We start from the raw sequence: 17,734 nt of genomic DNA, 5'->3' as shown, positions 1-17,734 counted from the left end.
AACCAATTACGATACCTCGCTCACATGATGTTGCCATTGTTATAACCAATGGTATGATCTCTTCACCCAATCTGTGCAATTCTTTGTTCTGTGCTTATAAAAAAGGACTTGCTTCTCCAAATCTTTGTCCTTTGGTTAATGGAGGCAATCATCAGTCTACTATATTGGTTGTTTGTGCCCCTGCTAACATACCTTTGTTTACCTTTTTGTTAAACTTAACTCATGACACTTGCTCAGCATTTGGGTGCTTTTAGAATGATGAAGTCATTCTCTTATTGGCCACTGAGCAGGAAGAGCCAATGACTCAATGAACTTTTCAAAAAGTATTGATTCTTGACATCTCTCTTCCTCTGGCCTGCCAGGTGCACCATGGAACTCTAGGACTTCCCATGAAGGTGGCTCTCCTACCACACTGGAAGTATTGTCATTATTCCCACACAGCAACTAGAACAGGGCCTCATCTAGGTGATCTTGAAGTTGGACTTTGGGAAGTTTCTTCAGTTTTCTTCTTCTTTGCCTGATGACAGATTACCAAGCAATGATCCTGAGGTGGACATTTCCAGGGTGGGAGGCCACCTTGCGACTGTGAAAGGTCTGGAGATACCTGACCCTTAGTTGGCAGAAGAGGTGTTCCCTACATTTCATGCAGAGGTTGTCCATCAAAGAAGAGGACTATTGACAAGAGGTATAACCCCAAGACCTGGCTTGGATTGTCAGAAGACCTGAACATAGAAGGGATTGTTTGGACACGGCAGGGTTGAGGTGAAATGTAACAATGTCTATTCAGCAGTCCTATAAATTGCATTATGCCTCTATGCTTTAAGTATAAACCTCTCAAGAGAGTATAAGAATATATACACATATAATGTATCATGTATATATATATTTAACCTGTTTTAAATCTTTCTCTAAATGTATTATTTGTGAAAATCCTTTCCATTAAACTTTTCTTTTGTATGCAGGAAATAAATAGCTGTCCCACACATGATTTACATTGTGTATGGAGTACCAGTCTTCTCTGTTTTTTGGAGAGACCCTAGATATGAGCCAAACCTAAGCTTTAAGAAAATCTTCCTTAGGGAGTAGTGGAATGAGTCAGAGTGTGAGAAAAACAAGAAGTAACCCTTCTTCTAGGAGGTCAGGATTCCCCTACAACTAAACCCAGTCATCATGTTCATAGGTGAAGACATAGCAGATGTAATTTGGAGTAGTAGATGTAGAGAAGGCAGTGCCCCAGAGCATTGGGTTTAGAAACAGTTCATAATTATTAGATGTAAACGTAAGATCTCTTAGACTAATGGAAGATTCATGATCTCTAAACCTCTTCCACTCACAAGGTGACCTCCAAACACAGAATTACTGTCTCAGGATAGGCAAAGGTCAGGCAAAGAAGCACACGAAAGAAGAGGCTCAGGTTCAGGCTTGCCTAGCTGAGTTCCATTTCTTATGACCACATGGGAGAAATTGCCATGATGCCAGGGTGGAGAAGGACCACTCCTTCCCTACCCCTCAGAAGACATCTGAGAGTTACATGATGCCACTTGAAGGGTTGAAAGAAGAGAAAGGCAAGGTAGAATCATTCCTTTTAAAAAGAACCAGCTATTTGAAACTTAGGACAAACACCAAGTGGCATAGCTCTTAGAAGTATCTGCATTAAAGAGTGCTCACTCTTTGAAAAGATAACTCTCTTCACATTGTGGTTCTTCTGTCTACAGGGTGCCATCATTCTGCTTCTTCTCTAGATCTCCTTCTCTCCCTACCACCCATATCTGGAATCTCCCTTGCTGGAAAACTTCCAGATGCCTTATTAATTGATGTCTACCTGCACGTGGCAATAGAACCAATCAGGAGACCTCAACTCTCTCTATAAAACACTTGGTTTTCTTCCACATTTCTGATCAACTCTTTCATATGTAACTAATCCAGTGTACATGTGCTGAACTGGGGAGGAGCAATGGGAGCCTAGTATCAATTGAGTATCAGGTTTGGAAGCAATCTTCAAATGATTACCTATCACTTTTTCTACCCTTGTTGAATTCTAAAGATCATCTCACTCAAGGTTTGGACTTTTCCTTGGCATACCCTGCCCCCTCTGGAGATGACCCTTCTTGGGATTCTGCCATCCTGATGTTTCCTGTCCTCTTCTCTCCCCACATCCATTTGTGGTTTCCCAACAAGCTAAAGTTAATAGCTTTCCTTTGTGTGAGGCAACCTATTGCTCTTTTTTGAGACTGGGTCTCTTAATCTTGTTCATATTGGAAGTACAGTGGCCATTCATGTACCCAGTGCCACTGCTCATCCACATGGGAGCTTTGACCTATTCCTTTATATCTTGGGCTTGTTTATGCCTCCTTAGGCCACCTAGTGGCTTCCCTGACTAGGACAGTTCATCATGTTCGGCTTACCGTGGACACCCAGTTGGCTTAACCCAATGCAGGTCAGAACTCTCAAGCTCAGGCAATCCACCAACCTCAGCCTTTTTGGAAGCAGGGATTACAGGTATGTGCCACCACACGTGGCAACTGCTTTTTGGTATTATTGCTTCTCTGTGGAGATCTATAAGTCCCCAAGAGGAGCTGCATTGAAGTGGGACTCCAATATCTTTGGGATATTGTGGCTAGTATTGCATGTGTGTTGACTGAATGGATTTCACAATAATTAAAATGTTTTTCCATTTCTTTCTCCTGGTTATTCACTTGTATATGAATGTTTTAATGATAAAATCCAAGTGTTAATTATCAGTTTAATCTGCCCTGAGACTGTGCATTCTTCAATACACCCACACAACCACACCCCCCCCCCACACACACATCTTAACTTCCCACAAAAGATACTAAGTTCTTTAAAGACAAAAACTGTATCTTTGTGTTTCTCACAATTCTTGATTGATATATTTTCCTTACCCAACATGGAGCGCTCATCTGTCATGAATGGGCCTCCGAAAACAAATGGGAGATCAGCTGAATGGTCAGCTTTTACAAAAGCAGGTTTGATCTTATTGAAAGTACTTGGTCGATGCTGGAATTCATAAAAGTAGACTGGAGCACCAGAATCTAATGGAAAAGAGACAAGGAGAAGCCTGGAGTTAGGAAGTGGAGAAGTCATATTGGGCAGGACAAGTCCATTTTGCTTCAATGTTGTGTGTTGTTTCTGCCCTCTGTTGTATATCATTCATTGTGAAGGGGGCCAATGACATCATGGCTGATGTCTTGACTTGAACCTGGATTAGATTTAGATGAAGAAAAGCTGTGCAGAGTTGTCAGCCTCACTCTCTCCTCTAGTGACATTGAAGTCCAGAGGCAGGGCAAAAGTTCTGAGGATTGGCGATGGCCTGTGATGTAGTGGATGACCTTGGCATCTTCTGTGTTTTACCAAACTGTAAGCATTTCACAGTGCCTGCTTTCACTCTCTTCATAGCCACTGGAATTAACTGTTCTCATTTTCTCATTCTGCCAGGGGAAATCCTTACCTGCTTAGGGTAGACATCCCCCTAACTCACCAACAGGTTTGAGACCCCTTGGTTACTCTTAACCTGCTTTAGCCTCTCTGCCTAGCTGGTTTTACCTAGGAGGTCATTGTGCTTCTTGGAGCCACAGGTGAGAGTTGACCAAAGGTGGAGGAGGACCAGTCCTGAAAAGGTTCATCAAATGTTCTTACCAGAGGTGCTGGTTCTCTCTGAACACTCGTTGTTAAAGTATTCCTAAACCACCTTTGAGGATATTAAGTGAAAAACCCATCTCTCCAATAAGAACACAGAGCCAGTTATTTCTGATATCTATGTTGAAAAGAAATTCTCATACTCTCAGAAGGAAAGAAACAAATGTTTATTAAGCTTCTACTATTTACTGGTCACTGGGCTAAATGTTTTACAAATATCTCATTTAATCCTTAAAACAATCCTGGGAAGTAGGTGTTATTATTCCCATCTTGGGGTTGAATAAACTGAAGCAGGCAGAGGGTAAGTGACTCACTCAGGGTCACACAGCTAGTAAGTTTCTGAAGTCAGATTTGAACTTAGGTCTTCCTGACTCCAGACCCAGAGCTCTACCTATTGTGCCACCTAGATGCTTCTAAAAATAATTTGTTATTACTATAACCTACAATAATTAATAACAAATATAATAATATATCATCAAAGATGCATGATTTCATAGGTTTAGATATTTCTTCTTCCCATCTGTGACCTAGTAAGCTCATCTCCTGGTTGCCAACCTTCATTTGGTAAGTGATTTTACGCTGAGCATCGGTCTCTGAACAGCAGCCAGTCTATCATTGGACCTGAACCCAAAGCCTTCTTAGCTCAGAGACCTGTCTGGGCATGGGGTGCACTGCCGCAGTCACAACATAGGGTCCTTTCCATAGCCAGATAAGACATTAGAGAGAGGCTTTAGGGGAATATGGTGATAATTACAATTTTTAAAAATAGTACAAATAGGTATATAGTGACTTACAGTTTACCAAGTGCTCTCCTTCTATGAATCTTGTGAAGTGGGGAAGGCAAATATTATTATCATCATTTTATAGATGAGGATACTGAGGCTGACAGCAATAAAGTATTTCTTTTAAGGTCATATGATCATTAAGTGGAAGGATAAGAACTTGACAAAGTCTCCTGATTTCAAGAGTCAGGGACCTGTTTCTCTTCCTTCCTTCCTTCCTTCCTTCCTACCTTCCTTCCTTCCTTCCTTCCTTCCTTCCTTCCTTCCTTCCTTCCTTCCTTCCTTCCTTCCTTCCTTCCTTCCTTCCTTCCTTCCTTCCTTCTTTCCTTCCCTCCTTCTTTCCTTCTTTCCTTCATTTCTCTTAGAGGATTTTAGAGGTCATAGTCCAACTCTTTCACTTTACAGATGAGGAAACTTCAGCCCACAGAATTTAAGTAATTGTCCCAAGGTCACACAGACAGTAAATGGCAAAAAGAAGATTTGAACCAAACTCCTCTGACTTGAGCTCAATCTATGCTATAGTGGAGGTGGGGACACAGATACAAAGAATGAACATAATTCCTACTGAAAAGGGGGTCACATTCTAAAGGAGGAGACAGAAAGAATATAGGTAAGTACATGTGGGGAAAAAACCGGAATAGAAATAAATACAAAGGAGTTAACTTTAAGGTGCTTTGAGGAGGGTATAGCGGTTGATGGGATCAGGAAGGCTTCATGTAGGAGGTTGTGTCTAAGCAGTATCTTAAAGGAAGAGAGGATTCTATGAGATGGAGGTGAGAGGGAGTGCATTCCAGGCATGGGAGCACTAATCAGTGCAAAGGCCCAAAGGTGGGAAATGACATATCCTGTGTGAGGAATAGAAATAAACAGAAATAGGACTAGAGATAGCATTTTGAGTGGATTGTAGAGTAATCTCCAATGAAGAAGGAGAGATGCATTGCAGTAAGATTGTGAAGGGCTTTTGTAGCTCAACAGAATTTATACTTGACCCTAGAGACAATGAGGAATCATCAGAGTTGATGATGTAGGAAAGGGACATGGTCAGATCTATGTTTAAGAAAAATCACATTGACAGGAATGTAGAGAATGAATTGAAGGGGTGAGAAGCCTGAGGCAGGAAGAAGAATTAGGAGGCTATTGCAGGTGAAAGAAGCCTGAACTTGGGTGATGGCTGTGTGTGTGGAGGTTTTGGGTGAGAGAGATATTGTAAAGGCAGAAACAGCACTATGTGAGGTGAAGGAGAATGAAGTCAAGGGTAACCTTAAGATTTCAAATTGAGGAGACTGGAATAATGTCATTGTCTTTGACAGAAATAAAATCAAGCACTTCATCGTGCCTTAGAGCTTCATGAGCTTGATCTATGATTCCAAAGAAGTCACTGTTCTCCTTGGGCCTCAGTTTGAGAATAAAGATGCCTCCCACCCTTATCTGATTATTTTGACTCTTAGATCCCTGGAGTCTTGTTAGGGGCAGTTTGAAGTCATAAGTATAGAGTAAGTAAAATTCAGGTAAATAGCTTACCTCTGTGCTTCTTTGATAGCTTTAGAGCTGGAAAAATGAGGATAAAGTCTGCAATTAAATCCAGAGTTGCATCCCGAATGGCTAGTGGGTCTGTCTGGTTACCTGTGTATTCATCTAGGATGAGATGGACCAACTCAGAAGGGATGCCCTGGGATAAACAGAGCAGACTCCATGAGAATCAATGGCAGAGCCAGATGCTTATCCTTTAGCCTAAGCTTAGGGCAATGGCAAGAATGTTGGGCTTGGAACAGAAAAGACAATCTAGCTGTTTGAGGAAGTTATGGGGCTCAGTGGATGGAGTGCTGGACTTGGAGTCAAGAAGATCTGAATTAAAATCCAACCTTTAAAACTTACTAGCTGTGTGGCCCTGGTCAAGATATTTGACCTCTGTCTGCCTCAATTTCTTCATCTATAAAATGGGAATAATAATAGCACATACCTCCTAATGTTGTATAAAATGAGGTAAAATTTATAAAGCATTTTGCAAATCTTAAAGCACTATACAAATGCTAGGCAACTAGGTGGTGCAGTGGATAGAATGCCAGGCCTGGAATCAGGAAGACCTGAGTTCAAATCCAGCCTCAGACACTTACTTGCTGTGTGATCCTGGTCAAGTCATTTAACCCTGTGCTGTAAAATGAACTGGAGAAGGAAATGACAAACCATTCCAGTATCTTTGCCAAAAAAATCCAAAATGAGATCATGGAGAGTTGGACACAACTGAAACTACTAAACCAAAGCAAATGTTATTATTATGCTTGAGTTATAAGCACTAACTTGGTATAGTGGGGAGATAGAATGCTAGACTTGGAGTCAAGAATCCTTTAGTTTGGATCCTGAGACATATTATCTGTGTGACTGAGCAGATTCTTTGCCTCTCTAACCCTTTGTTTTATTATGGTATCTTGGGCAAATTACTTCACTCGGTCTCAGGTTCCTTTAGTTCTCAAAGAAGGAGGCTGTGCTAGGTGATCTCTTAAGGTCTAAGCTGTCTCTATTGCTTATGTTCTAAGGCCCCTTCCAGCTCTTGTATTCTGTTTAGTTTTGCTTTTATCTGAACCTGTGATTTCACTGGTGTAGATACTTTCCAGTGGGGAAACTCCTTCTCTTGATGTGAAGCAGTAACTTCTGAGATTTATAGTTTGAGAGAGTTGTCTGGGGGTGCTGAGAAATTACACGACTTGCCTCGGGTCACTTTGTGTCAGAGACAGGACTGGAGCCCCAGTCTGCCCTTGTTCTAGTGATCCTCAGTGCCTTCAATATGTTCTGTTTCAACATTCTAATGTTCTAAAATGTCTTCCAGTTCTGACATCCTGTGTTCTAATGTCCCATTCTAGCTCTCATACTCTTTGTTACAATATTCTAATACTTTAAGATTTCTTTCCACTCTGATATTCTGTATTCTAAGGTCCCTTATCTTTGTAATGGTTCAAGGGCTAAATAATGCAAATATTATTGCCCCCATTTTACAGATGATAAAAATAGAAGCTATAATAGGTTTCAGTAAGTTGACCAAGATCATATGGGTAGCTGGTGGCAGACGGAGGATTTGAACCAAGGTCATCTGGTCCAGTCCTCTTTCCAAAACATCCCAGTCTCACCCAAGAGGTGGTCTGTGAGCTTTGATCACCTGCCTGCCAAAGGCATTTTTTAACTAGTGGTCCTCTGGCCTTCTGGATGGTCCTATCTCTGGGCCCTATGATGCTACCCAATAGAAATAAATAAGCCAGGTTACAGGGGATGGAACCATGAGGGGGAAATCAGACTGAGGAAGCAGAAGGAAAGATTCAGGTGTTTTCTCACCAGGAAAGCACTCTTGCCCTTCAACACAGTGAGTGCCAACTCTTTTTTTATTCCATCTTCTAGATTTTGGGATACCCATGCCTGGTGGGGGAAAGTAAATCCCTGGTTAAAAGATTATAGCTTCTCAGCCTTTCCTCTAAGCAGCCCCAATCAATAGAAAAACATGGAAAAATCTGGATAAAATAATGAATAGTGAAATGAGGAGAACCAAGAAAACATTGTATACAGTAACAACATTGTTTCAAGAACAACTTTGAATGACTAAGTCGTATTGAAGATTACAAATCGCTAAATCTACTACAAAAGATCTATGAAGGAAGATGTTATCTACCTTCAGAGAAAGAAAAGATAAATAGAGGTATGGAGAATATGGTTTTACATATATACATATTTATATCTAATGGTAGCTTTATCTAGGGCAGGGTGGGAAAGAGGGAGGGAGGTAGAAAAAAGTGTACAGCAGAGAACAAAAGAAAACTTAGAAGGAAGCACAGAAAAGCAGGGTAGCTTTGAAAATAGTAGGTAGCATTTATTACATAGTTTTTAAAAATAGTAAACAATGCGAAATGGAAATTCATGGTTTTATATTGAATCCTCTTCTTATGTTATGCTGCATACATGGAAATGTTCTTTTTTTGTCTTTAAGTTAAAAATGAATAAAAACACTTTTAAATGGGGAAACACGTGTAAGGGGAGAAAAAGAAGCCCCAACTAAGACTGATCAGCTGGGACCCACACCTGACATCTACCCTCACCTATAAGAGCACATCCGTCGTTCTCAGCGACAAGTTGGGCACATCACTTTCCTGATACTACTTCCCTAAAGGGCTTAGGAGGAACGACCTGAAACATTCCCTCCTTTGAACCATCACAGACTTTAGAGCTAGAAGGGGACTTAGAGGAAATTTAGTCTAATGGCTCCCAACTTGTAGGTAACAAACCTCTAAATGCTAAAGAATTATTGGGAAGAACCTATGTAGTAACATTTTCTCTCAAAGTTGTAAATCAGCATTACCCATAATGGTGTCAAGTAACTCAGCATAATAAATACATAAATAAATATTTTTTGGCCTCAAAATGGGTGTTGGATTAGATAGCTTTAGAGCTATGATTCAAGAAAACTGCACCTTGCACAGTCTGAAAAATTATCCTTGCACAATACGTGTATCATTTTTTCCAAATAATAATAACTGTAATAATGATATTTAACATTTATATAAGTGCCTGCTATGTACAAGGGACTGTGCTAAGAGCTTACAATGATCTCATTTAGGGAAATGCTATTGTGATTAATAAAATTAATTTAGAAGTGTTACTGAGGGAAAGTTATATTTGGAAGGTATAAGTATATAAAACCAAATGATCTCAATGAATTATTTAAGGTTCAAGAGTAGCACTCAGAATAATTGTTTATGTCATATGTTCAGGGGTCTTCATAGTTCCCTTGATTAAGTAATGAGTGACTCCTTTTATTCAAGGGGAAAGTAAAGCCTGGGGAAGAAGAAGAGACTTTTCTTGGAGTCACACAACTGATAGGAGGTGGAGGGAGAATTCAAACTCAGGGGTCTAACATCATAGTCCATGCTTTTTTACAGCCTATTTTGACTATACTCTCTGGGTGAATCTAGAAAGTATTTAGGAAGGTTAAATAATGGATAAATAGAATAAAAAAATATGATTGTGAAGATCAAATCAAATGAGTTAACACAAGTAAAGCTCTTTGCAAATCTAATATAATAGCAGGACATAAATGTTTGCTGCTACAGATGAAGTCATGCTTAATGATTCCACTGACAATGAGAGAATATAAATAACGAAGTGTCTTCATAGCTGATGGCATGACAACTAAACTTGTAAAAGTTTATTGAGCCATGGGGAAAATACAGAAAACCTTGACTCAACTATATGGAGAGAAATGAACCATTCTGGAGTACAGTTTGGAACTATGTCCAAAGGGCTATAAAATTGTGCATGCCCTTTTGTCCAGCAATAGGTCTAATAGGTCTATGTCTGAGGAGATGTTTTTTTTAAAGGAAATGGACCTATATGTTCATAAAGTATTTATAGTAGTTCTTTTTGTGGTGTCAAAGAACTGGAAATTGAGGGGATGCCCACCAACTGGGGAAGGCTGAACCAGTTGTGGTATATGATTATGATGAAATATCATTGTGCTATAAAATGATAAACAGGATGGCTTCAGAAAAACCTGAAAAAACTTACATGAAGTGATGCGAAGTGAAGTGATCAGAACGAGGGGAACATTTTGCACAGTAGCAACAATGTTGTACAATGATCAGCTGTGAATGACTTAGTTATTTGATCAGTACAAAGATCCAAAACAATTCTGAAGGACCTTTGATGAAAAATGCTATCAACTGAATCTGAATGCAGATCAAAGCATATTTGTTTTTTACTTTATTTTTCTTGCTTTTTTGTCTGTTTTCTTTCACAAAAGGACTAATATGAAAATGTGTTTTGTGTGGGTGCACATGTATAACATATATTAAATTGTTTGCCTTCTCAATGTTGAGGGAGAGGAGGGGAGGGAGAGAGAGAATTTGGAACTCAAAAAAAATAAAGATTAAAAATTTTTTTTACATGTAATCAGGAAAAAATAAAATATTTTTAAAAATATTCCCCAACTTTCTAAACTATTCGGCTACAGATTTTTTAGCAGTTTTCTGACTGGCTACATTTTCCCTTTAGGAATCTTTCAAGGTAGCAAAATCTATACACAACACTAAACACAAACACAAGACAAACACATACTTGTCAGCTTTTTCATACTTGCCATACTTTTTCATTCTACAATGATGAAAAGAGCTGGAGTAGGGCCAAAAATGAATTCCCAGCTGAATCTTTTGTAGATTTGTGCCAGAGGTGACATAATTCAATTGCCTCCTGTTTAGTTATTTCCATAACTATTGAGAGCATCCCCTGGTTCCAGGCTACCAAAAATCTATCTGGAGGAACATAATCCTTCCCCACTCCTGGAGGAAAATTTAGGCATAATCTAAATTAAATCTTTAACCTAACTTTCTACATGCCTAGGGGAAAACTTAACCCAAAATTTAAACTTGATCCTTACATTAGTTTGGAAGAAATAAGGATCGAGATCAGGAGCCCAACCCCAGAGTAGTCTTTCATGAAAAATTCCTTCTGTGAAAAATTAATCAGAGAATTCTACAGAGTTTTTCTGAAAGACTGATGGGTTTGGAATCTTGACTTAACCTGGCATGACTTACCAAAAACTGTAGTGGGTTAAAGATGAAATGACTGAGGAAATAGATATGAACTTCCAAGCATATTGATTTATTGATCAATGTATGCCAACTGCATAACAAATTGGGAACAGATCTCCTCAGTTTTGGCATTGGACCCCTGAATACAAGGGGAGGTAGACTTTTTATGCATTAAAAATTAATTAATCAAATAAGATCAGTTCATTAAAATAAAACAATTAACCCTGGTAGAAAATTAGGTAATCTGATTTCTAATTGAAGGAGAGATTAAGGACTTTCCAAGTTGGAAATGGGAGAAAGAACAAGTACAATTTCCTGAAATCAGAAAAAGAGGTGTTCCAGTCCCCCTAAGTGTCTGTAAATAATCAAAGGAAAATGGAAACAATAACTGACTGACCAGTTCTGAACCATCTTTCAGATAAGACATGAGTTGCTTGAGATGTATAATTGTGAAAAAAAACTCCTTTCATCAATCTTTGGCTCTTTCTGCGTTTCTGGTCAGCATAACTTAGGGCCTTAGTTATGGGTCTCTAAACAACAGGTCGAGGGGGTTCAGATAATGCAATAAAGTTTTCTCACAATTCCCATCAATTGAATAAAGTTTTCTTGCAAGACAGAAGTTGAACTAAATCCATAACTGAATAGAAGGGGAACTGAGCCAGCTCCAGAACTGAGTCACAAACTAGAGTCAATGTGGTTCACTCAGTTTTTTCACTATCTATCCATGGACAAATCATTTCCCTGTCTCACTATTTGCTCACATGTAAAATGAGGAATATGATGTAAGGGGAGGGGTAGAGTAGACTAAATTTCCACTATTATCAAGTTTGGATTCTGTAATTCTAGGCCAACCTAGAATCCAGGCCAAATCTAGTGGTAAGTGGGAAACAGTGGTATGCTGGTAAATATTTAATAACCAGCTCTCCAAAAGCAGGACATATTTTTAATCACTTTTAAGTTTAGTCTGCATTATTAACATTTTTCTGCATCCCTTTCTGAAGTTCAAACAATCAACAAAATAATGTATCAAGTCTCTGGATGTGTAATACTTGTTGATTTCTGAGGCATAGATGCTCACACTGAGAGTGGAGTCATTGGCTCTTTCTCAAGCCTGGCTCTCTTCAGCTGGCTTCAGCTCAACCTTGGCCAGCAAGGAAGAGACTTGTGAATTTCGAGAATGAGTCTCCATTTCCTTCTTGGCAGACCCAGGCCCTGGCTGAACCTGGCCGTTTGGGGGGTTAAATTATTAACATGTTATCACTGAAAAAGCATAGTTTTAGGAAACATAAGATCTGGTTCAGATCTAGGCTCTTTTATTTGTTAGTTGTATAACTGGGGCAGATCACAACCTCTCTGGTCCTCAGTTATGTCTTCTATCAAATAGATCAAATAAAGGAGTTAGACTACATAACCCCTCAGGTCCCTTCCAACTCTAGGTCCTAGAATCTTAGAATTTTGGAACACAGGGAACCACTGATGGCATGGAACAACCTTGCATTCCTTTCCTGATGTTTCGACAATGACCATAAATCTATGTAAACTTGAAAGCATTATGTAAACGTTGACTGTTGTTATCACTATTTCTATCAAAGAAGAAACAAAAATTTCCAAAAATGGAAAACTCAAGACTGCTCTCAGCAACTTTCTAAGACTTAAGTTTGGTGGTGGTTTTTCTTTGTTATCAAAGAATTCCAAAATGATGTCACTATGTTGGAGTCAAGATACATTTTGTCGGACTGTGGTTGATCAGATGAATACAAAATCAGAAGGCTCTACCTGAGGTTGGGCACAAATAGTCCATGCTGACATTTGGAGTGGAGATGTCTCTAAATGTGCATGTCTTCTTTCTTTAGAGCTACTGCAGTTCCTGCTTTGTTATACACAGTGACGTCTTTGATGCAGGCATGCCATGCTGGGCAGTCTTCTGCCAGCATCTCCCATGTCTCACAGCCTATTCCAGCGTTCTTCAGAGAAACCTTGAGAGTATCCTTATCACTTCTTCTGACCACCATGTGAGTACCTACCTTCTATGAATTCTTTATAGAATAATCTTTCAGGCAAACATACATTTGGCATTCCAATAAGTGGCCAGCCCATTGAGGGTGTACTTTCTGCAACACAATTTGAATGCTTGGCAGTTCAGCTCAAGCAAGGACTTCAGTGTCTGGTACCTTATTCTGCCAGGTGATCTTCAGAATCTTCCTAAGACAATTCAAATGAAAGTGATTCAATTTCCTGGCATGGAACTGGTATGTTGTGTAGGTTTTACAGGAATACAACAATGAAGTCAGCACAACAGCTCAGTAGACCTTCAGTTTGGTAGGCAGCGTAATACTGTTTCTCTCCCACACTTTCCTTCAGAACCTCCTAAACACTGAGCTAGCTCTGTGCGCATCAACCTCATCATCTATGTGTACATGCCAAGGCAAGTGAACTTATCCACAGCATTCAAAATGTCTCCATTTGCTATAATCAATGGTTCCATGTATTGATGGTGTAGGGCTGGCTGCTGGAGAAGGTGTGTTTTCTTGGTGTTAATTGTTATACCACAATTAGTACAAGCAGCAGAGAATGGATCCATACTTTGTTGCATCTCATCTTCAGAGGTTGCACTGAGTGCACAATCATTTGCAAAACAAAAATCATTCACTAACTCTATATCCACTTTAGTCTTGGCTTGTATACTTTACAAGTAAAATAATTAACTATCAGTTTCAGTAGCAGACCTTGAAGTTGTTTTAGTCCTTGTTGAAGGTTTCTGACAACATGACTGAAAACATCATGATAAAAAACATGGGAACAAGTCCACAGCCCTACTTCATTCCATTGGTGACTGGGAAAACATGAGAGCATTATCCGTTATCCAGAACCTGGGCAAGCATGCCATCATGACATTGACAAACAATGCTGATGATCTTCTCTGAGCAACTAAATTTTGACACAATTTTCTACAAACCCTCACAACCAATAGTATCAAAGTCTTTGGTCAGATTGATGAATGTTGTATACTCTTCTCTGTTCTGCTCTTGGCACTTCTCCCAGAGTTGTTGATCGCCAAATACCATATTGGCTGTTCCTTTGTCCTTTCTGAAAACACACTGGCTCTCAGGTAGATGACCATCTTCCAGATGAAGGATCAGACTATTAAGGAGGACTCTGGCAAGAATCTTGCCAGTAATGGCTAAGAGAGAGAACCTCTATGATTGCCAGAGGACAATCTATTTTTCTTTACCTTTACAGAGATGGATAATGGAGGCATCCTTGAAATCCTGGGGGATAACCTCCTTTTTCCAAATAACCTGCAAAATTTCAATTTTAAAGTAGATGACAATATGCATTGGTAGAGAAAGTTTCCCCATCTGAGAATTCCTGATACCAATGAAATCATGAATCTAGTCTTCATCTGCACCCCTCTGCCAAGGCACTGAAATAATCTTACCAAAGGCATCAAGTACCCAAACTCATGATTGGTGACTCCAAGCAAATAGGGAATTCTTGGGATCTCATTCTCTAAGAGGAGCTTTTCAGGGAACTTTGGTAAGAAAACACCATCCACAGTGGCTGGGATTAATGGTTGCTGCAAGAGAAGAAGAAAACACTTTTTTTTGTGGGTTATCCTTTCATTTTGGATTTACCTACATAAGACCAAGAATAAGGAAATTAGGGTTTTTGTCTCACTTCTATCTTTAAATTGCTGTCTGACCCTGGAAAAGTCAGTTTCTTTCTTTTGGCCCAAGTTTTCTCATCTATACAATATGAGGGTTGACTAGGTCCTTCCCAGCCCTGATTTTTCATGTTCAAGAGTCTCTTCCATCTTTATCATTCTGTGATTTGTGTCCAAGCATTTGGACAAGTTTCATGTTTTTGTATCTAGGATGCCTTCCATCTTTGCCATTCTATGATCTGTGCTTTGTCTGAGATTCCCTTGGATGACTGGAAGTAGAGTCCTGATCTCAAGTATATTTTTCTCTGGTATATTCATCTGTTTCATCTTGCTCAAAGAGCTGAAGGGAGCTATTTGGAGAAGAGCCTGCCATTCTTCCAGAGCCCAATTTCTTATGTCTGGCAAACAGAGGACCACATTCACTAAGGAAGTTTCCCTAGCTTTCTCCAGACTGCACTTTTCTGTGTCTCCTCCAGGATAACAATTCTATGTTCCCTACCTCTATGCTACTTTTTTCATATTTTTTTCTCAACCCCTAGCATCCGTTTACTCTCCTGCTTTAAGTTCAAATGTTGGAAGGGAAAGGGAGATTCTACTTAACCCAGTATCTATGCCAGACTTTGCCCCTGATTTAGGAATTCATCATTAAATACTGGAGAAGGGCATGGAGTCAGTATTCAGTTGCTTTGGCACTCTGAACTCACATCTTTTTTTGGCCAAGCCCAGAGTTTGCCAGGGCAGAGAATTCAGTCTCAGAAGGCTGTAATTCTGGCTAGTTGAACTCTAATGAACACCTTCCCTTTGGGGGGTTAATTTGTTCCAGAGCCATCTCTTATGACTAGACTGGAACCCAGTGATCTCTGTGGACCAAAGTCCTGGATGGAATCGGAGAAAAATCTCTCCTTGATTTTTAGAGGCAATGGGAAGGAAAGGAGAGGTCTTGATCTTTTGGGCAGGAGAATATGCATCTCTGAATTCAATCTAATGCAGTCCATCAGTTATTCCAGAACTACCTATTTCCAGAAGAAGCAAACTCACAGAAAAGAATTTCCTCTTGAATATCATGTTTTCTTTATTCCGTAAGCACAGGATCAAAACAGCTGAGCTGGAACCTTCACAGCCATAGTGGTGAGCAACATCCTGGTGGTTTCAAAGGAACAGACATTTATAAATATCCAAAGAAAGGACAGAGGAGATTTCTGTTTTCCAACAAAAAGATTCAGGAGGTAGGGCAAGTTCTCCCACCCCACCCTCCCCCTCACCTCAAAGACTAGATCAAGTTTTCTCGAGGTCATTGGCTCAGACTTTCCAAAGACACATTCAAGCAGAACCAGGAGAACACCGTACACAGTAATAGCAACATTGTACGATCATCAATTATGATATACTTAGCTCTTCTCAAGAGTGCAGTGATCAAAGACAATTCCAGTGGACACATGATGGAAAATGCTGACCACATCCAGAGAAAGAACTATGGAGGTGGAATGCAGATCTGAGCATATTATTTTTACTTTTTCTGTTTTTTTCTTTCTCATGATTTTCCCCTTTTGTTCTGTTTCTTCTCTCACAACATTACTAAAGTGAAAATATCTTTAACATGGTTGCATATGTATAATCTATATCAGATTGCTTGCTATCTTAAGGAGGTGGGAGGCAAGAGAGGGAGAGAGAAAAATTTGGAGCTCAAAATCTTATGAAGATGAATGTAGAAAATTATCTTTATATGAATTGGAAAAAATAAAATACTATCAAGTTTTTAAAAAAAATAATAGAAAAGATCATTATTCAATCAAACAAGCCTTTGAAATTTTGGGGCCAATTTTTTTTAAGAAATGTTAATTGTTGGCTCAAGTTTTCTAAGGGTTATAGGATCACTGGTTTAGGCCAAGAGAGAATAGAGGTCTTCTGGTCCTTCATATTTCCTTATTTTTTAAAGTTAAATTTTATTTTATTTTTGGTTAACAATCGTCTATTTTCTTGCCCTCCTCTTCTCTAACCTCAATACTGAGGCAAGGAGGAAAGCCCAACTCTTGTAATAAAGGTGCATAGTTAAGCAAAATAAATTGTTGCATTGACCATGTCCAAAAATGCGTATATCTCACTCTGCGTCTTGAGTTCATCATTCTCTATCAGGGACCTTGACCGCCATCTTGACTTTTGTCTTGCCACTAGACTTCGATGATTTGGGATGAGAGAGTAAGGCTAATGATTTTGCGTAGCTCTGTTTCTCTTGTATCCAATTCATACAAAAGTTAAGATATCACCTTCATGATGTTATAGGCCCTCTTTGAGAAGGACTAAAACAACAACAAGGAGGCATTAAACTCCCTCCGTGGACCCCCCCTTCCCCTTGTAAGTGTGAAGCAAGGGACCTCAGAGAGATTATGCAGTTTACCCAAAGTAGCTCACATAGCTAGTGGTAGGATCAGGATTCCCATTCAGGTCCTCTAATGTCAAATCCAGCATCTTTTCTCCAAAGGTAATCAACGATTAATTCAGCTCAAGGGCAGGCATGAGTGGAGACCTTGCATCATCGTAGGATGTGGGAGTCTAACCTGGTCTGGCTTGGAGCTGGCTGTCTTGACCTGAGTTAAAACTGCAGCCACAGACCCTACCCTAACCTAGAGCTAGAACTTTGAACAAGGCTCTAGGCTACTCTGGCCATAACCAGATGTGGAAGCACAGCCTGAACCAGAGATGGCAGGCTCTTTTTCTTTTCTTTTTAAATTTAATTTATTTATTTTTACTTTATTTATTTGACATTCATTTCCATAAATTTTAAATTTTCTCCCCCTCCCTCCCCTGTCCCTCTCCAAGACAGCATGCAATCTGATAGTAGACTTTACACATAAATTGCTATTAAGTGCATTTTCACATTAGTCATGCTGCATAAAAGAATTATAATGAATGGGAGAAACCATGAGAAAGAAAAAAAAACAAAAAAGAGAATAGTCTCTTCATTCTGCATTCAAACTCCTTAGTTCTTTCTCTGCCTGTGGATTTCATTTTCCATCATGAGTCCTTTGGAATTATTGAGTGGCTGAGAAGGGCTAAGTCTATCAAAG

At 39.5% G+C, this 17,734-nt stretch overlaps 1 protein-coding gene across 4 annotated transcripts in view; it reads right to left on the bottom strand.

Moving 5' to 3' along the window:
• CES3 (carboxylesterase 3) overlaps positions 1 to 17,734 on the bottom strand; it is a 61,609-nt gene that overhangs the window by 8,531 nt on the left and 35,344 nt on the right. For all 4 annotated transcript variants that reach the window (XM_072635967.1, XM_072635964.1, XM_072635965.1 and 1 more), the window contains exons 8-12: positions 15,708 to 15,809; positions 14,445 to 14,582; positions 7,764 to 7,844; positions 5,961 to 6,108; positions 2,904 to 3,053 (exon numbers count right to left, since the gene is read on the bottom strand). In XM_072635967.1, coding sequence (XP_072492068.1) covers positions 2,904 to 3,053; positions 5,961 to 6,108; positions 7,764 to 7,844; positions 14,445 to 14,582; positions 15,708 to 15,809 — 619 coding nt within the window. The remainder of the gene's footprint in view (positions 1 to 2,903; positions 3,054 to 5,960; positions 6,109 to 7,763; positions 7,845 to 14,444; positions 14,583 to 15,707; positions 15,810 to 17,734) is intronic.

The sequence above is a fragment of the Notamacropus eugenii genome, chromosome 1, assembly GCF_028372415.1.
Source record: "Notamacropus eugenii isolate mMacEug1 chromosome 1, mMacEug1.pri_v2, whole genome shotgun sequence".
Lineage (NCBI taxonomy): Eukaryota > Metazoa > Chordata > Mammalia > Diprotodontia > Macropodidae > Notamacropus > Notamacropus eugenii.
This window is presented reverse-complemented; position numbering and strand designations above follow the sequence as displayed.